The sequence below is a fragment of the Mustela nivalis genome, assembly GCF_964662115.1.
Source record: "Mustela nivalis genome assembly, chromosome: 14".
In the NCBI taxonomy this organism is placed as follows: Eukaryota; Metazoa; Chordata; class Mammalia; order Carnivora; family Mustelidae; genus Mustela; species Mustela nivalis.
Genome location: NC_139033.1, coordinates 18,190,491 through 18,206,398, shown reverse-complemented (window position 1 = coordinate 18,206,398; position 15,908 = coordinate 18,190,491). Strand labels below are relative to the sequence as shown.

At 61.1% G+C, this 15,908-nt stretch overlaps 1 protein-coding gene across 2 annotated transcripts in view; it reads right to left on the bottom strand.

Moving 5' to 3' along the window:
- The window catches only part of ADGRD1 (adhesion G protein-coupled receptor D1), a 121,063-nt gene that overhangs the window by 14,288 nt on the left and 90,867 nt on the right, over positions 1-15,908 (bottom strand). For both annotated transcript variants that reach the window (XM_082699343.1, XM_082699344.1), the window contains 5 exons: positions 11,332-11,435; positions 9,831-9,942; positions 7,368-7,521; positions 2,887-2,953; positions 2,183-2,249 (listed from right to left, as the gene is read on the bottom strand). In XM_082699343.1, coding sequence (XP_082555469.1) covers positions 2,183-2,249; positions 2,887-2,953; positions 7,368-7,521; positions 9,831-9,942; positions 11,332-11,435 — 504 coding nt within the window. The remainder of the gene's footprint in view (positions 1-2,182; positions 2,250-2,886; positions 2,954-7,367; positions 7,522-9,830; positions 9,943-11,331; positions 11,436-15,908) is intronic.

The following is a 15,908-nucleotide window of genomic DNA, read 5'->3' as shown; positions in this document are numbered from 1 at the left end:
TCCTTCCCTGTCAACACTGGTGCCCCAGCCAAGGCAGGACTTCACATCCTTATGGGCGGCAGCTGAGAGCCAGTGCCATGGCCTAGAGGACCACCCCAGGGTGCGTGGAGGGCACGTCCTGGGGTCCCAGCAGAAGTAGTACATGTGGAGAGCCTGTCCGGGGGGTGCTGAGGCAGGGGTGCACACGGAGAGCCTATCAAGGGTCCCAGCATGGGAGGGTGCACCTGGAGTGCGTCCAGGGTTCTGGCCCCCACAGCACGTGTTCTGGCGTCCCACCTGGGGTCCTGGAGATTATAGATGTGCATTTGCTGAGGGGAGGGGACAGAAAGGGTGTGGGCAGGCCCTTCTGTGGGCCGCTCCTTCCTGGTAACAGTGCTCAGCACCACTGGGGAGAGATGTCCCGACGGGACGGCGGAGACAGGCCGTCCCTGACCAGGCCTCATGGCCCCGGCACCGATCCTGGCACAAGAGCACCGGCACCACGCTCCTCCCCAGCTCCCCAAGGCTGCCTGCGGACCCCCCAGCTCTGGCCCCCGAGCAGTCAGGTGACACTGGCCTGGCCAGTCATCTGCTTCCATCCCCAGTGACTGGCTCTGGGACAGACATGTGACCCACAGCAGCCAATCAGAACTGCTCCAGGACTTCCCCGGGGACAGTTTCCCTCCTCGCTCTGTTCCGCACACTTAGAGGACACATGTCCCCGCCAGACAGAGTGTGCCTCAGACGCAGCCAGCCCACAGGCAATGGGCCGGGGGGCAAGCAAGAGACACCTGCTGACATCCCGAGTGCCTGACCCCCCATGCTTCCCAGGACTGAGCCTTCGCTATCTACCGGGCACTGATTGATGTTTTGTTAGTTCAGTTAGCCAACATAGATGCTACCTGCGGAGAATTCCCCCGGTCTGTGTCCCTGGGGAGGAGGGGGAGGGGAGAGTGACAGGAGGAGGACATCCACACTAAGGCCGCTGCCCGCCCCCCACCCCGGCCCCCCAGGCCGGGATTTGGTCATTCTACCGCCCTGTCGCCTTGGGCTGCCACTCCACGGAACAGCAAGTACCATCTCTCCCGCAGTTACTCCCGGCGCAGGCGGCGACACTTCACGGAAAAGGACTTTCACCTTTTAGGAGAAGGATGGTCCTACATCGAGCCTTTGTCATCAATGCTGACTTTATAGGCGATCCCCCAGGAGGACACCAGGGAACCCTCCTCCAAGGAACCCCAGGGACTTGGCCCACAGGGCCCAGCCTGCACGACCTCGCGGCCACACCTGGCGTCCCCTGAGTTGGGAAGAAGCAGCCCCCTGGAGAGGGGCTCCCTGGCACCTCCCGGGGCCCCTGCCACCTGTGCGCCGCCCCTCCTGTGCCAACCACACCCCAGTTTTCTCGTAACTTCCTCCCGGACTTGGAATCCACCTGCTCCAGTCCCAGGGTTAGCACAGCCACCCACGCCCGGCCTATCAGAGCATTCCCCGCCTCCACGCCCAGGAGAGCTGGCCAATCAGAGCATTTCTCTCCTCCACGCCCAGGAGGGCTGGCCAATCAGAGCACTCCCCTCCTCCAGCTGCAGCGAGGGGCCATAATGGGCAACATTCCAAGCCAGGCCCATCAGAAAGGATGAAACTTAACCCAGGGCTTTCGTGGGAAATGTAGGAGGAGCAATAGCTAGAAAAGCAAAGGCTGTCTTTAGAATTTTGTGAGATTCCAGAGCTCTTTACAGTCAGGCCCCCCCCCCCCCAGGACAGCGCCCCCCCACCTCGGGTCATAGGGGACACCCAGCATCCAAGGATGGCGCCCCCGGCCAGAAGTGGGAGCCCCCATCCCTTGTGGCAGCCTCTCTTGAGCCCTGGGCCCAGCAGAGCACCCGGCAGGCCGGCCTGAGAGCTCACTGGCCCTTCGGGTGGCATTCTCGTCCCCCGTGATGTCGGGAACTCTATGGGTTGCTTCCCAGACATGCATGACCGTCCCTGCTGCAGCAGCGGTGGCAGGGTGAGAGCGAGACCCGGGAGGGAAGACCCACCGGCACACACTGCCCCTCGAAGGCTGTGTGCACCTGCACCTCCCACGTGCCATCTGGGGACTAGAGCCCTGCGTCACATGCCGGGGTAGGGGTGCTGTGACAGGCTATGGATGGGGTCGCAGGGCCCACAACGCCCAGCCCCTCTGCTCCCACAAGCAGGGACTTACCACAATGATGCACAGTGCAGGGGCCACGAAGGCCCAGACAGCACCACTGGTGATGGACAGCCAGCAGCTGCGGATGGAAGCAAAGCGTGAGGTCCATACCACTTTCCTCTGCGCAGAACAGTTGCCAAACCAGTATCTTTTTCCACTATGTGGCCTATCTGAGCAGCCAGGGTAACACTGTTCACCCCCACAGATATCTCCGCATCCTTCCCACCATGATTTCTGCCTCTCGTTCTTGGGGTGAATGTTCCAGGTGCTTGTCTGCCTCCCTTCCTCCCCTGACACCTCTAGGACCAGGACACACAAAATGCCTGTGACAGGGGATGGCATCTGTGAGATGCTCATTGGGCCCTGCTCTGAGGAGGTGACCTTTCCAGGAAAGGCACCTGAGTGGCCCCGCTGCAAGGTGTGTGGCCAACCCAGGCTCCCAAAGGGGGCAACTGCACACGAGATGGCTGGGCTCCCCCACATTTCCTGAGAATTCTAAGTTGAGGGGGATTTTCCGCTCCCACCCTCTTGGGAAACAGCGAGCCCCCTGGACCTCTGCTTGTGGGGAGAGTGCCTGGGCTCAGCTGGGGCTGTTCCTGCCCCACAGAGACAGGCCGCACCCCCAGAACAACACGGGATGACAGGGCAGTGGCCCGGACACCCCCAACAGCAGTCTTTCCCTCCTGCCAAACACAAGGATGCGTCCCTTGACTTACTTTGTAATTGTTCCGTAGCTGTTCATAGCAGATGACACTGAAATGACACAGATCAGGAAAGGCAAACCTGTGGACAATGAGAGCAGGAAATCATGGCCGCTGGCTTTGGAACCCCGCATTCCTCAGTCATTCATTCCCCTGCCCCCGGTGGGTGTGAACTTGCGAGCGGAAGTGCTGAGACAGCCTCCAGGAGCCTCAGTCTACACAGAGGGCCAACTCACGCTCACCCTCACATTCCCATGAGCGCCCGCACTCACACGCAGACCTCTGAACCCTATCCTCTCCCCTGCTCCCCTGCCGTGGAAGGGGGCCTGGGCAAGGGCATCAGGGGACCTGTCCCCCTGCTGGCTGGCTCCTTGCAACCAGGCTGCCTTCTGCTCACTCCCAGAGCAGAGGCTGGGGGTGGTGAGCACACAGGAGTCCCCCTCCCCCTGCCCCGCCTTCGCTGAGCTTGTGGCCCCAGAGGAAGGAGAGGGAAGCCTGCCCCGGGCTGTGCCTGCACGCCTCCTGCCTCCTGCGGGGGCTCCTGGCCTTTCCAGCTTCAGTCTGAACAGTCATGAACAGGAGTTTCCTGCACAGCTGGTCTATCTCTGATCTGCTGCTCTCACTTCTAACTAGTTCAAATACATTACAGAAATCGTCCACGCCTCCACAGAGGGGCCCTACTGGCCTCTGGGGAGAGGCGGCCAGGCTGGGGGCTCTCACCGCGGCCTGCTGTCATATGAGTGCCCCACAGGTGAACATGAGAAGCGAGAAGGCAGACTTCTTCCTGGTGCTGCACGCCTGGGGCTCCTGCCTGGATGGACCCAGGGCCACAGGAAGCGAGCCAGCTCCCTGGGACCTGACTCCAGCCCAGCAGCCCCTCCCTGGGGCCCTCCATGTCCACAAATGTCACAGGGCATCCTCTCTGCCTGGCTCATTTGGTGTGGGAGGGTCACCTGGCATCTGAGATGGTGAGGGGCCTAGTGGGGGGAGCATTAAGCCCCGGGCACTGGCAGCCACCCAGCACCCCAACGGCACCACCGAGACACCCCGGTTTCACTGAGGAAGCACAGGCCGAGGGCCACCCTTGCTCTGGGTCCACAGAACAACAAGCAGGCACAGAGGCCCCATCCTGGTGGGTTCCAGAAGTTGTGGCAAGGACTGCTGGAGATGGGTTTCAGACTTGGTGGTCAAGGCCTACACACCCCTCCCCCAGTCCTGGCCCACGTCCACCGGGTCTGCGGCTGGCATCTTTGCTGCCTGGGGTAAAATGGAAGAGTCCAAGGTTCTTTTTCTGCATCCACAGCTCGTTTGATCTCAAACGCAATGCTGGGGGCTCCCTACCATTTCTTCCTGTGTCCCTCTCCTGGTATCCCAGGTCACCCCACGGGGCAGTGGGAGAAGCGTCTGTCTGAGCAGAGGCAGCCCCTCTGTCTGCGGTCTCTGAGGCACATGGCCGAGCCCAGCACGTGACTAAGTGTGTACTCTTCTCTTTCTTAAAGGCTCATTTATTTATTTGAGAGAAAGGGAGAGAGGGTGCACCCGGAGTGGGGGAGGGGCAGAGGGAGAGAGCCCAACATGGGGCTCCATCCCAGGACCTGAGCTAAAACCAAGAGTCAGATGCTCAGCGACTGAGTCGTCCAGGTGCCCCAGTGTGTGTGTTCTTAAGAAGAAATGTTTCGGAGGTGGAAGGATGAGGAGGCAGGTAGGAGCCAGAAGGAAAATCTTGGGCCCTGGGTCCATTCCCAGGGCACCCCAGACCCGCTCTGTGGCCTCAAGGAAGTCTCCACTCTGAGTCTCCGTGGTCTCCCTGCAGAAACGGAGGGCCGAGCTCCCTGCTCCCCATCTGTGCTGCGGCCGCGTGTGTGAATGACGGGACGTTCCACGGCTCAGCTCAGTCCCTGCAATCACCTGCACTGTCATTAGCCAACTCCAGTCTCTCTGCTGTGGCCGTCACCGCCACCTCCGGTCCCCGCAGCCGTGCGGGCACATGGCCTGCTTCTGCAGACAGTTCAGGGTCTGTCTGGCCCTGGCGCGTGGACACAAACTGCGTGGAGTTGAGGACGCGCTGTCTTTGGAAAGCGGTGGTGCTTCCCCAGCCCAGGGTGGGACCGTGGGAGCCACCGGCCAGGACACAGCAAAGAGCCCAGGGAGTGGGTACCAGGAAACCTGACCTGGGGCGGAGGCCTCACAAAGAAGGGCCGAGAGGAGGCTGGAGACAAGTGGCCTGCCCTCCTGCCCGAGGGCCAGTGCCACCTGCCACACTCTTCCAGATGCTTCTCTGGGCACGAGGGAGCCTACTAGGGTCCCGAGTGCGGACAGAAGTGAGTGTGCCTCTCCAGACTGAGTACTTCATTTCCAGTGTGAGGTCCTTCCGCGTCCTCCCCTCCCCCAGCACCCAGCAGCAGTTCCAGGCAGCGACCCTCCTCGTGGGGCTGCTCAGCCCCGCCCACAGCCATGGCCACCAGGGACACAGAAAAGGGAAGTAAAGGTGTGTGGCTTTACAGCAAACAGTGCTGAGTGGCTGCCTGACTGGCAACCCTGTGGCCCGGCACTGGCCCTGCTCCCTGGAGCGCCAAGCAGCCCAGGGAAGGGAGGCCGCCATGAGCCATGACCAAGGATGTGCCCGGGACGAGTGGGACCTCTGCAGAGAAAGCTGAACCCCTCACTTCTGAGTTGGCCATCAGAAACACACATCTGCAGCGGGATGTGCAAACTCTCAGACATCCCTCCCAATCTCCCCTGTTCCCACGGGGACACTTCAGGGACAGGGATCATGGTTCACTCACCTTACAAGTCCAGCCTAGGGCCTGACATCTCGCAAAACCTCAAGGTATGTTCCTGATGTGATGCCTCCATCCCCCAACTCGGCTTCAAGGCCAGAGGCGGGCTCTGGAGGACAAGGCCTCTGTGCAAGAGGCACTCCCTGTGGGGTGGTCTCCCTGTGCCCGGGGTCAGCCTCCAGCTCCTTCCTCACTAGCCCCTGAAGGTTGAGAGGGCCCGGCTGCGTGCTGTCGTTACAGATGCCCAGAGTGAACTCTACCCAGTCAGACGGAGAGAGGCAGCTCCTGAGCCCTGAGGACATGCCCCGCGGGAAGGTGATGGGCCCGGCCCTGGGCTCCCCCCGCTGCAAACAGCAGCACCTGGGCCGCACACACACCCACCCGCAAGGATGACGCCAGGGTGAGGAGCTGCACAGTCCAGACTGTGCCGTCCAACAGGACTGTGAACTCGGGGTTCCCAGAGGGCCGCACTTTTCAAAAGATCCCTGTGATTTATATAAAATCTCAGAATATTTAAATACTGATCAAAATCTTCCATCTTTTTTCCTTTAATTCCACTGACCGAATAAGAGCCCAGGCGGGCGCAGGCTGCAGGGGTGCTCACAGGCGGGTGGGGGGCATCCTGGCCGCCGTGGGCTGCTCCCTGCGCGGCCCCAGCAGTGGGGGGAAGGGAGGCGGCTGCAGAAGCCGGGAGGGTGCAGAACGTACAGCCTCACCCCAAATACATTACATCGAGCAGCTCAAAGCAGAGTAAACGTGTTTATAGGCTCCCTGCGCAAGGGCTGTGCGCAGTAAACCCCTGTGAGGCGCACCAGGAACAAGAAGCAGGTCACTGGTGCTGCAGAAGCGCTTCCTTGCAGATGCAGTCACGGCAGGGGTCAGTGACACGGCCGCTCTGCCCACGCTGACAGGAAGCAGGGACCCCTCGGGGTAGGGTGGGTAAGATGGAAGTTCACGGAGTCAAGTCAGTGGGGAGGGGGCTTCCGGAATGAAGCCATGAGCGGCTCCATGGACGCACCGCTCAGTGAGACAACCCTCACTGGTGAAAATTAGCCTAGAGAAACCCCAACGATTGAAAATCTTTGCAAGTTTTCCTAAGGCCAGACAACAAATCAGGAAAAACTGACTCAAGAAAACCTACTAAATTTGGTAATACCAGTGGGTCCATGACTCGAGCATGACTCGCTCCACCCCAAAGAGACTGGCCTCCCCGCACTGGTCCCCTTGGAGCTACATATCTCACAGGGGTGGGCAGCCGGCTCCTTGTGGAAACCGTCCCAGGCAAGAGCGACAGAGATCCGAGCTCCCTTCCTCCGTCCAGCCGCAGCCCAGAGTGTGTGGGACCTGTCCCCACTGGGACTCGCGGAGAACACAGCCCTGACTGCCCTCCCCTAAGGGCACTCACAGGGCAGAGGCCCTACACTGCGAGAGGCGAGCTGCCCACCCCACCCAAGGCCATGCTCTGATGCTGGTGTGCTGTCCCCGACAAACGAGCCACCGTCCCTGCCCCAGCTCCAGAGCGATGCTTCCAGGACTCCTCCAGGTATGGGGGAAATAGACCATTAGCTCCGACAACTCCAGCGCACTCTCCATGGGAACGGATGTGATTTGGAAAAGCCTGTCCAAGCCCAAGAGTATCTGGCCTCTTGGAAGTATGTCTTAAGAAGCAAGATCACATCCCACCTACCCCTCCTGCCCCACCCCTTCCCCACCTACCCCATCCGATCCCATAGTAGTAGCGGTGCTTGCTGTCCTCTGAGCCAAAGACCTTGATCACCATGCTGTAGAGATGCAGCCCTTCCACCAGCATCCACGCAAAGGCGCTCAGGAAGAAGTAGTGCAGGAACATGGCCAACACCCGGCAGGGGACCTAGGATCAAAGACGCAGAGGGCCATCTCTCTGGGTGTGAGCCATGGGCAGTTCCTGGCATCCTGGGTCACATGCCTCATCCCCCCCCAAGGGCCAGGGCCCAAGCTCCCTTTCTAGTCCCCACAGTTTGGATGGGACCTGCGACTCTGGCACAGTGATTGGCTCAGGAGAGCACATCAGCATCTCCCTGCCCTTTGTACTGGGGACCTAGGAAGACTTAGAACCCCAGAAGGGTAAGGGCTAAAACTGAAGTGGCTTGGGGATGTGGTTTTAAACCCAGCTGGTGGGAAGGAGAAGCCGACTCGTGCTTGCTCCCACCAGGAGAGGAGAGCGGTTCCGGGGAACAGAGCAGCAGAGGTGGGCGGTCCTCTACAGCAGGACTGGCTCAGCCTGGCCACGTGAGCAGACCGACCCAATGGGGTGGGCTCTGGGGAAGGGGCGGAGCCGCCAGGGAGCCAGACTTCGAGCTTGGGGCTTCGCAGACATGTGCGCCAGGCAGCTGCCAGTAGGTCCCTAAACCCGACCTGTGCCGGGTCTGGCGCGCAGAGCCCGTATCCACGTGGGGCCAGGAAGGGGACGCAATGATGGGAGGGAGGAAAAATAATAATACGTTTAAATAACACCTTCAAGAATTAAAATAATGGGGCGCCTCGGTGGCTCAGTGGCTTAAAGCCTCTGCCTTTGGCTCAGGTCGTGGTCCCAGGGTCCTGGGATGGAGCCCCGCGTGGGGCTCTCTGCTCAGCGGCAGGGAGCCTGCTTCTCCCCCTCCCCTCTCTCTGCCTGCCTCTCTGCCTGCTTGTGATTGCTGTCAACTAAAATCTTAAAAAGAAAGAAAGAAAGAAAGAAAACCCAAAAGATTCCATCAAAAATTACTAGAACTAATAAATGAATTCAATAAAGTTGCAGGATACAAATTCAATGTATGGAAATCTTTTTTTAAAAAATTAAAATAATGAAAAAGAGAGACAAATTAAAGAATTAAAGACTGAGCCCCAGGTACGGCATGATTTCTGTTGGGCACCCCAAGCTCTGTTGTCCCAGACTCCCCGAGATACCAGCTCATTCTCAGGACAGCATCGTGTCCCTGGCACCTGGTTTCCCAGGTGCAGCTGGAGGTCCCTCATCTGCCCCGGGTGTGTGTCAGAGGCAGGTGTCCCGTGCGCAGTGCTCGTCCCTGCAGCCCCTTCCTAGGGGTGCCACCGCCCACCAGTGGCTCCGGGACTGGCCCCCAGGGCACGCGGTGGGGCCCCATCCCTCCCAGAGGGGGGTCGGCACTGTACCGGCCGCATCCGCATCCGCATCCGCATCCTCCAGAGGCCTGATGGAAATCCGGAATTCTGGCCACACCCAGAGCTACAAACCCAAATCTGCGTTCTAAGGAAACCGGAGGGCGGACGCACCCGGAGAACACGGCTGGCACATGGCTGGTCCTTCCACCGCCCATGCGGGGATCTTTAGATGCCGCCCTGCGCCCATAAACTGGCGAGGGAGGAGCACCCTGCAGCCCAGGAGGGTGGAGCTCTCCCTCGGTAGCGGCCCCAGGACGGGCAGGTGGGGGCTGAGGACTCCTCGGCAGAGAGGACCAGAAGCTCTGCCGACCCCCGATAGCGTAGGATGAAGAGCTCACTCTGCCTCAGCCCATCCTGTGTGTCTTAAGACCGCCCACCTCTACTGCTCTGTTCCCCAGAGCCGCCTCTCCTCTCCTGGTGGGAGCAAGTGCAAGTCTGCTTCTCCTTCCCACCAGCTGGGTTTAAAACCACATCCCCAAGCCATTTCAGTTTTAGCCCTTACCCTTCTGGGGTTCTAAGACTTCCTAGGTCCCCAGTGCAAAGGGCAGGGAGAAGGTGGGCCTGGGTCTTCACACTCCCCCTGCCGGCAGCGCCCGACCTCACCCTCCGCAAATGGAAGAAGGTGGGGGTCTGAGGTCTATGCAGCCATGAAAAGCAAGACTGCAGGGGACCGACCCTTGCCAGAGTCGTCTGTTACCCACTCCCACATCCAGAAGCAGGAAGCGAGGACAGCACGGCCTCCACAGGCCTGTCTTCCAGCACCAGAGGGCTGGTCTGTGTCACCTGTCCACATCATGCTTGGCACCTCATCACGCCCAGAGCGCGAGCTGACACAGCCCATGGGCCGGCAGTGGGCAGAGATCCCAGCTCAGCCAGGCTGTCTCCTGGGCCTCTCCCGGACCAGCCCTTGCCCGACTGTCTGGGGGATGTAGCCTGAATTCTGAGTTGAAGAATCCAGCCGGAGTCAGCCCCGGTGACACCAGAGGGAGGAAGGAGAGGGACAGGTGTGGGGCTACTCACCGTGCCAGGCTTGAAGCTGAAGCTGACCAGCAGGAGGATCTGGGCCACCAGGACAGCGAAGGACAGGTTGGCGTGGATGTGGTAGCGCTGGTTCCGGATGGTGCTGACGGAACTGAGGGCAGAGAGGCAGGGGTGAGGCCCAGGCCCAGCGCTGCCACCACGGCTCCCTGCCACGCCCCCAAGGGCTGCCAAAGAGGCCTTTTATGGAGCCCATGCAGACGCTCTCACTCCCCACTCTCACACCTCAGTGGCTCCCTATTGCTCTAGGAAAGGCACCAGCACCTTCCACTGGCTTCGGCCCCAGCTTCGGCCCCGCACAGCCTGCGTCCTGCTTCCCCTTCTGGCCCTTGCTGACTCCACCCGCTCCTCGCTCCTGCTCCCGCTCACGATGTCCTTGTCCGGCTTACATGCACCCCAGTCCTTTCCAGGCTGTGGCCTTCACACCGGTTGTGCCTCCCTAGGAGAGGACTTCCGCTGGCCCAGAAGTGTGCACTCCTGGCCCCCCAATCCCCGCCCACTCTGTGTCCTATCCTCAGAGCTGCCCGCCTGGCTGTGGCGGGCTTCCTGAGCAGAGCTGGGGGATGAGGGAACCAAGGAACTGAGGTCTCAGCTCAACATTGGTGGCTCGACTGCCGCCACCCCTGCCCCCCACGGTTCCTGGAGTTCTGAGGAGCTGAAGGCCTCTCCCTGCGGACTGTGCTACAGCCTGACCTGGGAGCCCACAGTCACAGCCAGGCCGGGGGCCAGGTGGTCCTCAGAGAACCAGAGCAGGCGGAGGGGTGCCGGACTCCAGAAGGAGCCGCCAGAGCATCATCTCCTCTGCAGCAGCGCATCGGGAGGAGAGAGAATCTCCCAAGCCCCACCCCCTCCAGGGAGGGGCCCATCCTGGATGAGGCAACAGCCCTGAGCAGCGGCCGGCATGTCCTCGAAGTCGTCTGCCCACATGGATAGTGCACACTCCACTTTTCCATCCCAGTTCAGAGAGGGCCTCAGCTTCCACCCTCTCCGGGGGGGCACAGACTCCCTTGAGCTCTGACTACATGTGGCTTCAGCCAGGAGGGGAAGGGGGCCTCCTGGGAAAGGGCCTTCCTGCCTCTCCAGCAGATACCTGGGACCCCTACAGAGCTGTGGCTTTGTCTTTGGGTAGGGGTCCTCCTGGTCTGGTCAAGCTCTCACCAGCCCAAGGGCCAGAAACACCCTTACAGAACTTCCCAGCGCAACTAAAGCAGGGTGCCCTCCAATCCCACAGCCCCTCCTGCCTCCCTCCTCCCCTCTCCAGCACCCCGACCCCTCCCTGCACCCCGGATCTCAAGACGAACGCTGACTTTGGAGCAGCTGTCCAGCTGGAATGCGCCACGTTCAGGCTCTCAGCGAGGCCAGGCACTCGCCGCCTCCCGAGGACACACGCCCAGCAGGCAGCTGAAGTGGGGCAGGCTTGCACTGGCATCTTCCAAGGGTGCCAGACCTCCCCGGTCACAGGAGAGAGAGGAGGATGACTCACGAGAGCATGGCGAAGGTGACCAGCGTGAGCACCAGGCAGACCAGGGACACGGAGCAGCCGATGTAGGTGATGGACGAGAGCGCCACCTGGTGTCCACGCGTGAGCTGTGTGGGAAGCAGAGCAGAGGCGTCCACATTGGTCCAGGTCCCGGAGGCGGAGGTGACCCGTGGAGAGGGTCCCCGGGCTGGTGCACAGCTAACGATCAGGCAGCCGCTGTCCCAGTGTGCATGTGGTGGGGATCACGGGAGCCTGCCCCTCCCCACAGATGCCCTGTGACCACCACCGACAGGGCCACCTTGGTCTCAGCCCTTGGACTGACGCTGGAAGGCAATCACTCAGATTCCTCCACCTCCAGCTTCTGTCCTGCTAATTCCTAACTGCTGCCCTCCCGACCCGTCCCCACTCCCACCACCCAGCCGGGCCTCCGAGTCTACCCTGCAGCACCCAGGTGGGTTAAGACCCAGACCCAGGAGCCATAGGAGTGCGGTAAGACCCAGGAGGGGCACCGGCTCCTCCCTGAGGATGCCAGGATGTACACAGCTAAAGTGCCTAGAGCCGAGCCAGGCACACGGGCCGAGCCGTCCTAGAGTTCGTGCGGAGTCAGCCACCATCCCTGACGTCCACTGGCACAGAAAGGAAAGTGGTAAGTGAGTCAGATGCAAAGCCATGAGGGACGGTGACACAAGCCTCAACTCTCCTGGCAGCACAGCCGCACATGGTGGCCCCTTCAGCTCCAGAAGCAGGAGCCTCAGATCACACTCACTTGACCCTGGGCTCCACGACACTCTGTGCTCCCTGAGCCTCACGCCTAGGATACCAGCTTCCGCACGCCCATCCCTGCGGAGCTGTCACTGCTTCCTGCTGTGGCTTCCTCCTGGGTCTGCATCAGAGACCCCACCAGAGCCCCTCCCCGTCGCCCGTGTGTGGACACCAGACATCAAGGTCCCTCTAGCCTCGGCCTCAACACTCTGGGCCTTTGCCTCAGCCACGTCTCCCCTTGCCCTGCTCATCAGGATGTCATCGGGGACATAAGGAAGCAGCTCAGGAAGCTTACACACGTCCGGAAGGACTGTGGGCCCAGGAGGCCCCAGTTCCCCAGGCCGGGGATGGTGGGTGGATCATGCGGAGCAATCTGGGAGCCAGCGGGACTGCACCTGGGGATGGAGAACTTAATGGGCTTTTCTTCTCCCAGAACTGTGACTCAGCAGGTCAACTCACTCCCCAGGGCTACGAAACACTTTGGAGCCTTGACTGAATGGAGGTGGGGGGGAAAATCCTGCAGGCCGCAGCCCTGGATGCAGGAGGGGGCAAGCCCCGTTTCACCTCCTGTTTGCCCACACCAGTTCCCTAAGCAGAAGGAATGCATGGGGGTCACTGTGCTCCCACAGCGACAGCCTCGGCCACACCCCTGGATCGGGACGTGTCCCCTTTTGCAGAGGGGCCAGCCGGAGGCATGGGGGTTCATCAGGTAGCCCAGGAAGGCGAAAGCCACCTAGAGCCACCTCCCCACACCGCGTGGCCTGAGGCTCCGGCCCCTGCGATGTGCTGTGAGGAGGGCTCCCTGGACAGGTGTCTCCAGTGTTAGAAACGGGGAAGGGGAGCCGCATTCTTTGTCCCTCTAAGGAATAGTGAGAAATCCTGCAGGTAAAACCCAAACACTTGGCACTTGTCGCGTTCTCAGGGAGAGGAGAGGAGAGGCCGCCCCTCACCTCCAGAGACAGTTCTGGAACAAGTGCTCTTACAGAGATGTTTTTGGAAGTAAAACCACACACAAAATGCCAGCATTAAATGAGAATGCCCACTTTGCTGTCACAGGTAATTGAAAAGTCTCCTGGCTATTACGATGGCCCCGGAGACAGAGGGAAGCATCACATTAAAGGGTTTATGGACATCACGGACCCTCAGCTCTTTGTAGAAACTAAGGTCCACCTCGGTGGCACCCAACAAATGGAAATGGACTAACTAGCCATGAAAGTAGGAGCACGGGAAGGGTGACAGCCATGCCTGGCTCACGGCACACCTTCAGCCCTCGGCCTCTGGGACCCCTCTCAGGTCTGGCCCCAAGCCGGGGCACTCCGCGTGAACCTCCATGCTAGATCTTTCTCCCTGGAAGATAGAGAGCTTGCTCTGATGGACCACTGGAGTCCAGAGGTGTCCGCCTGCTGAATGCAGGTGGCAGGGGGCACTCTCCCCTCCTCCAGGGAAGCCACACCTAATCCACATGTGCGTGCCTGTGGCAGAGACAGCTGGTCGATGCCGCTGTGGCTCCCAGGCGCGCGGGAGACCCCACACAGCAGGCTCAAAGTGCCCAACAGAAGCTTCCCACGGGAGCGCTGCAGCCTGCCCACCACGCACAGAACCCCAGCCTCTGATCCATGAGCCTGCTCCACCCGGAACTTCTGATAACGGGCTTCCCACCCTTGCCGAGGACCCATAGCTGTCCAGGCCCACCATCAAGCAAGCGGAAGACCGGATGGCTGAGACAGGAAGAACGTCACAGCTGTCACTGGGCACCTGGGCATGCAGACAGTGACTCCTACAGCTGCCCTGTGAGTGGGCACCACTGTTCTCACTTGCAGAAGGAGAGACTACACAGCCAGGAGGGGCAGCACTGGGCTTCCATCTGCCACAAGCACGCATTGAGCACTACTGTGTACCAAGCTCAGAGCGCACGCCGCAGGGGGGAAGCAGGCGAATGCACGGGTGAATGAACAAGGTGGCTAGCTCCTGCTTGGACGAGGTGAGACAGGAGCCAATAGGGCCGCGGGGCGGACGGCCTATAGAGGACCGGGATTCGGGTGGTCGGTCTCAATCGGCCTCCGATAAGGGTCCTCTGGGTCCATCCTTACTCCTTGGAGCCAATGCATCCCCAAGTGCTGCTGGTTCCTCTGCTAACCCAGGCCACACACCCTCTCCTTCTTGATTCCCAGAGCTCCCACCTTTGTCTCGCCCCGTTTCTCCCTGCCCCCCACCCCAGGGTATCAGGGCCACCTTCAGTCCAGTCTCCATGGGCAGGACATCACCCCAGCTCACTCCCTCCATGGCCCCTCTCCTGGATGAGACCCATATTCCTTCCCTCGGCCCTGCATCTCTGCCTCACCAACTGGTGGCCCTGTCAGAGGGCCCATACAGGAGAGCAGGACCCTCCCAGTGACTTGGGGGATGGGTGCAGGTCACAAGAGTGTGGGAGTCCCTGGAAACGAAAGCCATGAGGCACCCCAGGGAGCAGGCATGGCATCCATCCCTGTGGGACAGGAAGGTCAAGGAGGGGCGGGGAGGGGAGCAGAGCAGGGCCAGCAGATGCCACTGGATCAGGGAACACGGGGGACCCAGGTGAGGCCGGGAGCACCCGGCCGACAGCACCGCAGCATCGTACCCATGCCTGTCCCTCATCACGGGCCTGGCTGGGAGACCAGTTGCCAAGGGAACCTAAGGCTGAGCAGAGTGAAGGACAAGTGGGGCGCCCCGGGTGGCGCATACACACACACGCAGCCCTTCGTGGCTGCTGACCCACGTGGCTTTCTCTGCCTCCGCCGCTCACCCTGGCTCTTTCCCAATGTCCAGTCTCCAGGCTCCCGTGAGCCAGCATCCCCTCAGCCATGCTCTCTGACCCCAGCTTAGCCATACCCCCTCGCTCGGCTGTGGACAGCAGGAGCCCAAGGCTCCCTGGGCCTCCAGGGTTTGGGGACAGTCCCTTGGCCTCACCAGGTGTAGCTCTGAGGGAACACGCGGCCAGCCTCTGCCTGCATGAAGCCTGGGCTGTAGGCACATGGCGTGCTCCAGGGATGAGATCAAGGCCACAGGCCTGAGGACAGGCAGAAACGAGCTCTCTGGCTGGGTGAGGGGCACAGATTGGCACCCACGGGCCTGCATCGGGGGGGAATCTCCCCCACACTCCCACCCCCTGCACAGAGACGTGGCTCCTATGTCTTTAAGAAGACCTCTAACTTGTCATGGTCAGGCCAGCTACCTCGTTAAAGGAGTGAGCTGGGGCAGAGCGCTGAACCCAGTCACCCCTTCACCCAGGCCCCCAGCCCTCGGGGCACACAGGTGCCCAGGTGCCTGAACAGGCACCACTGAAACCCTTAAACAGCAGGAAATTCCATTCAAGGAAGTGTTAACACAGGGTTGTGGGGAGTGCCATGGAGTGGAAGAAGCAGTCCAGGCAGGAATCACAACGGGGCCTCTCCCTGGCAGGAGGGTGCGGCCCGCGGTCCCTGGGAAAACCTGGACCAGGGGCTGGAGGTGACACGGCCACTGCCGGGAAAGCTGCCAGCAGCACAGTGAGGGAAGCGGGTATCTGGCCTTATTCCCTCTCCCCAATCTCCTGTTGCAGCCCCAGCGGACCAGGACCCTGGCTGGCAGAGGTCAGCTTCCCGGGTGCAGACCCCAGCAGGGGGAGGGGTGAGCCTGACAGCAAAGGCCCAGCCCAGCACACTTGGGGTCAAGTCCCTGCTGCACTCGCCACCCCCCCACCCCGCAGCCACACGGGGGCAGCCACACCATGGGGGACAGAGAGCCCCCAGCCCTGCCCCTGAGGCTGGGGCTGGGAGGCGGGAGCTGTGTAGTCCCTGGCT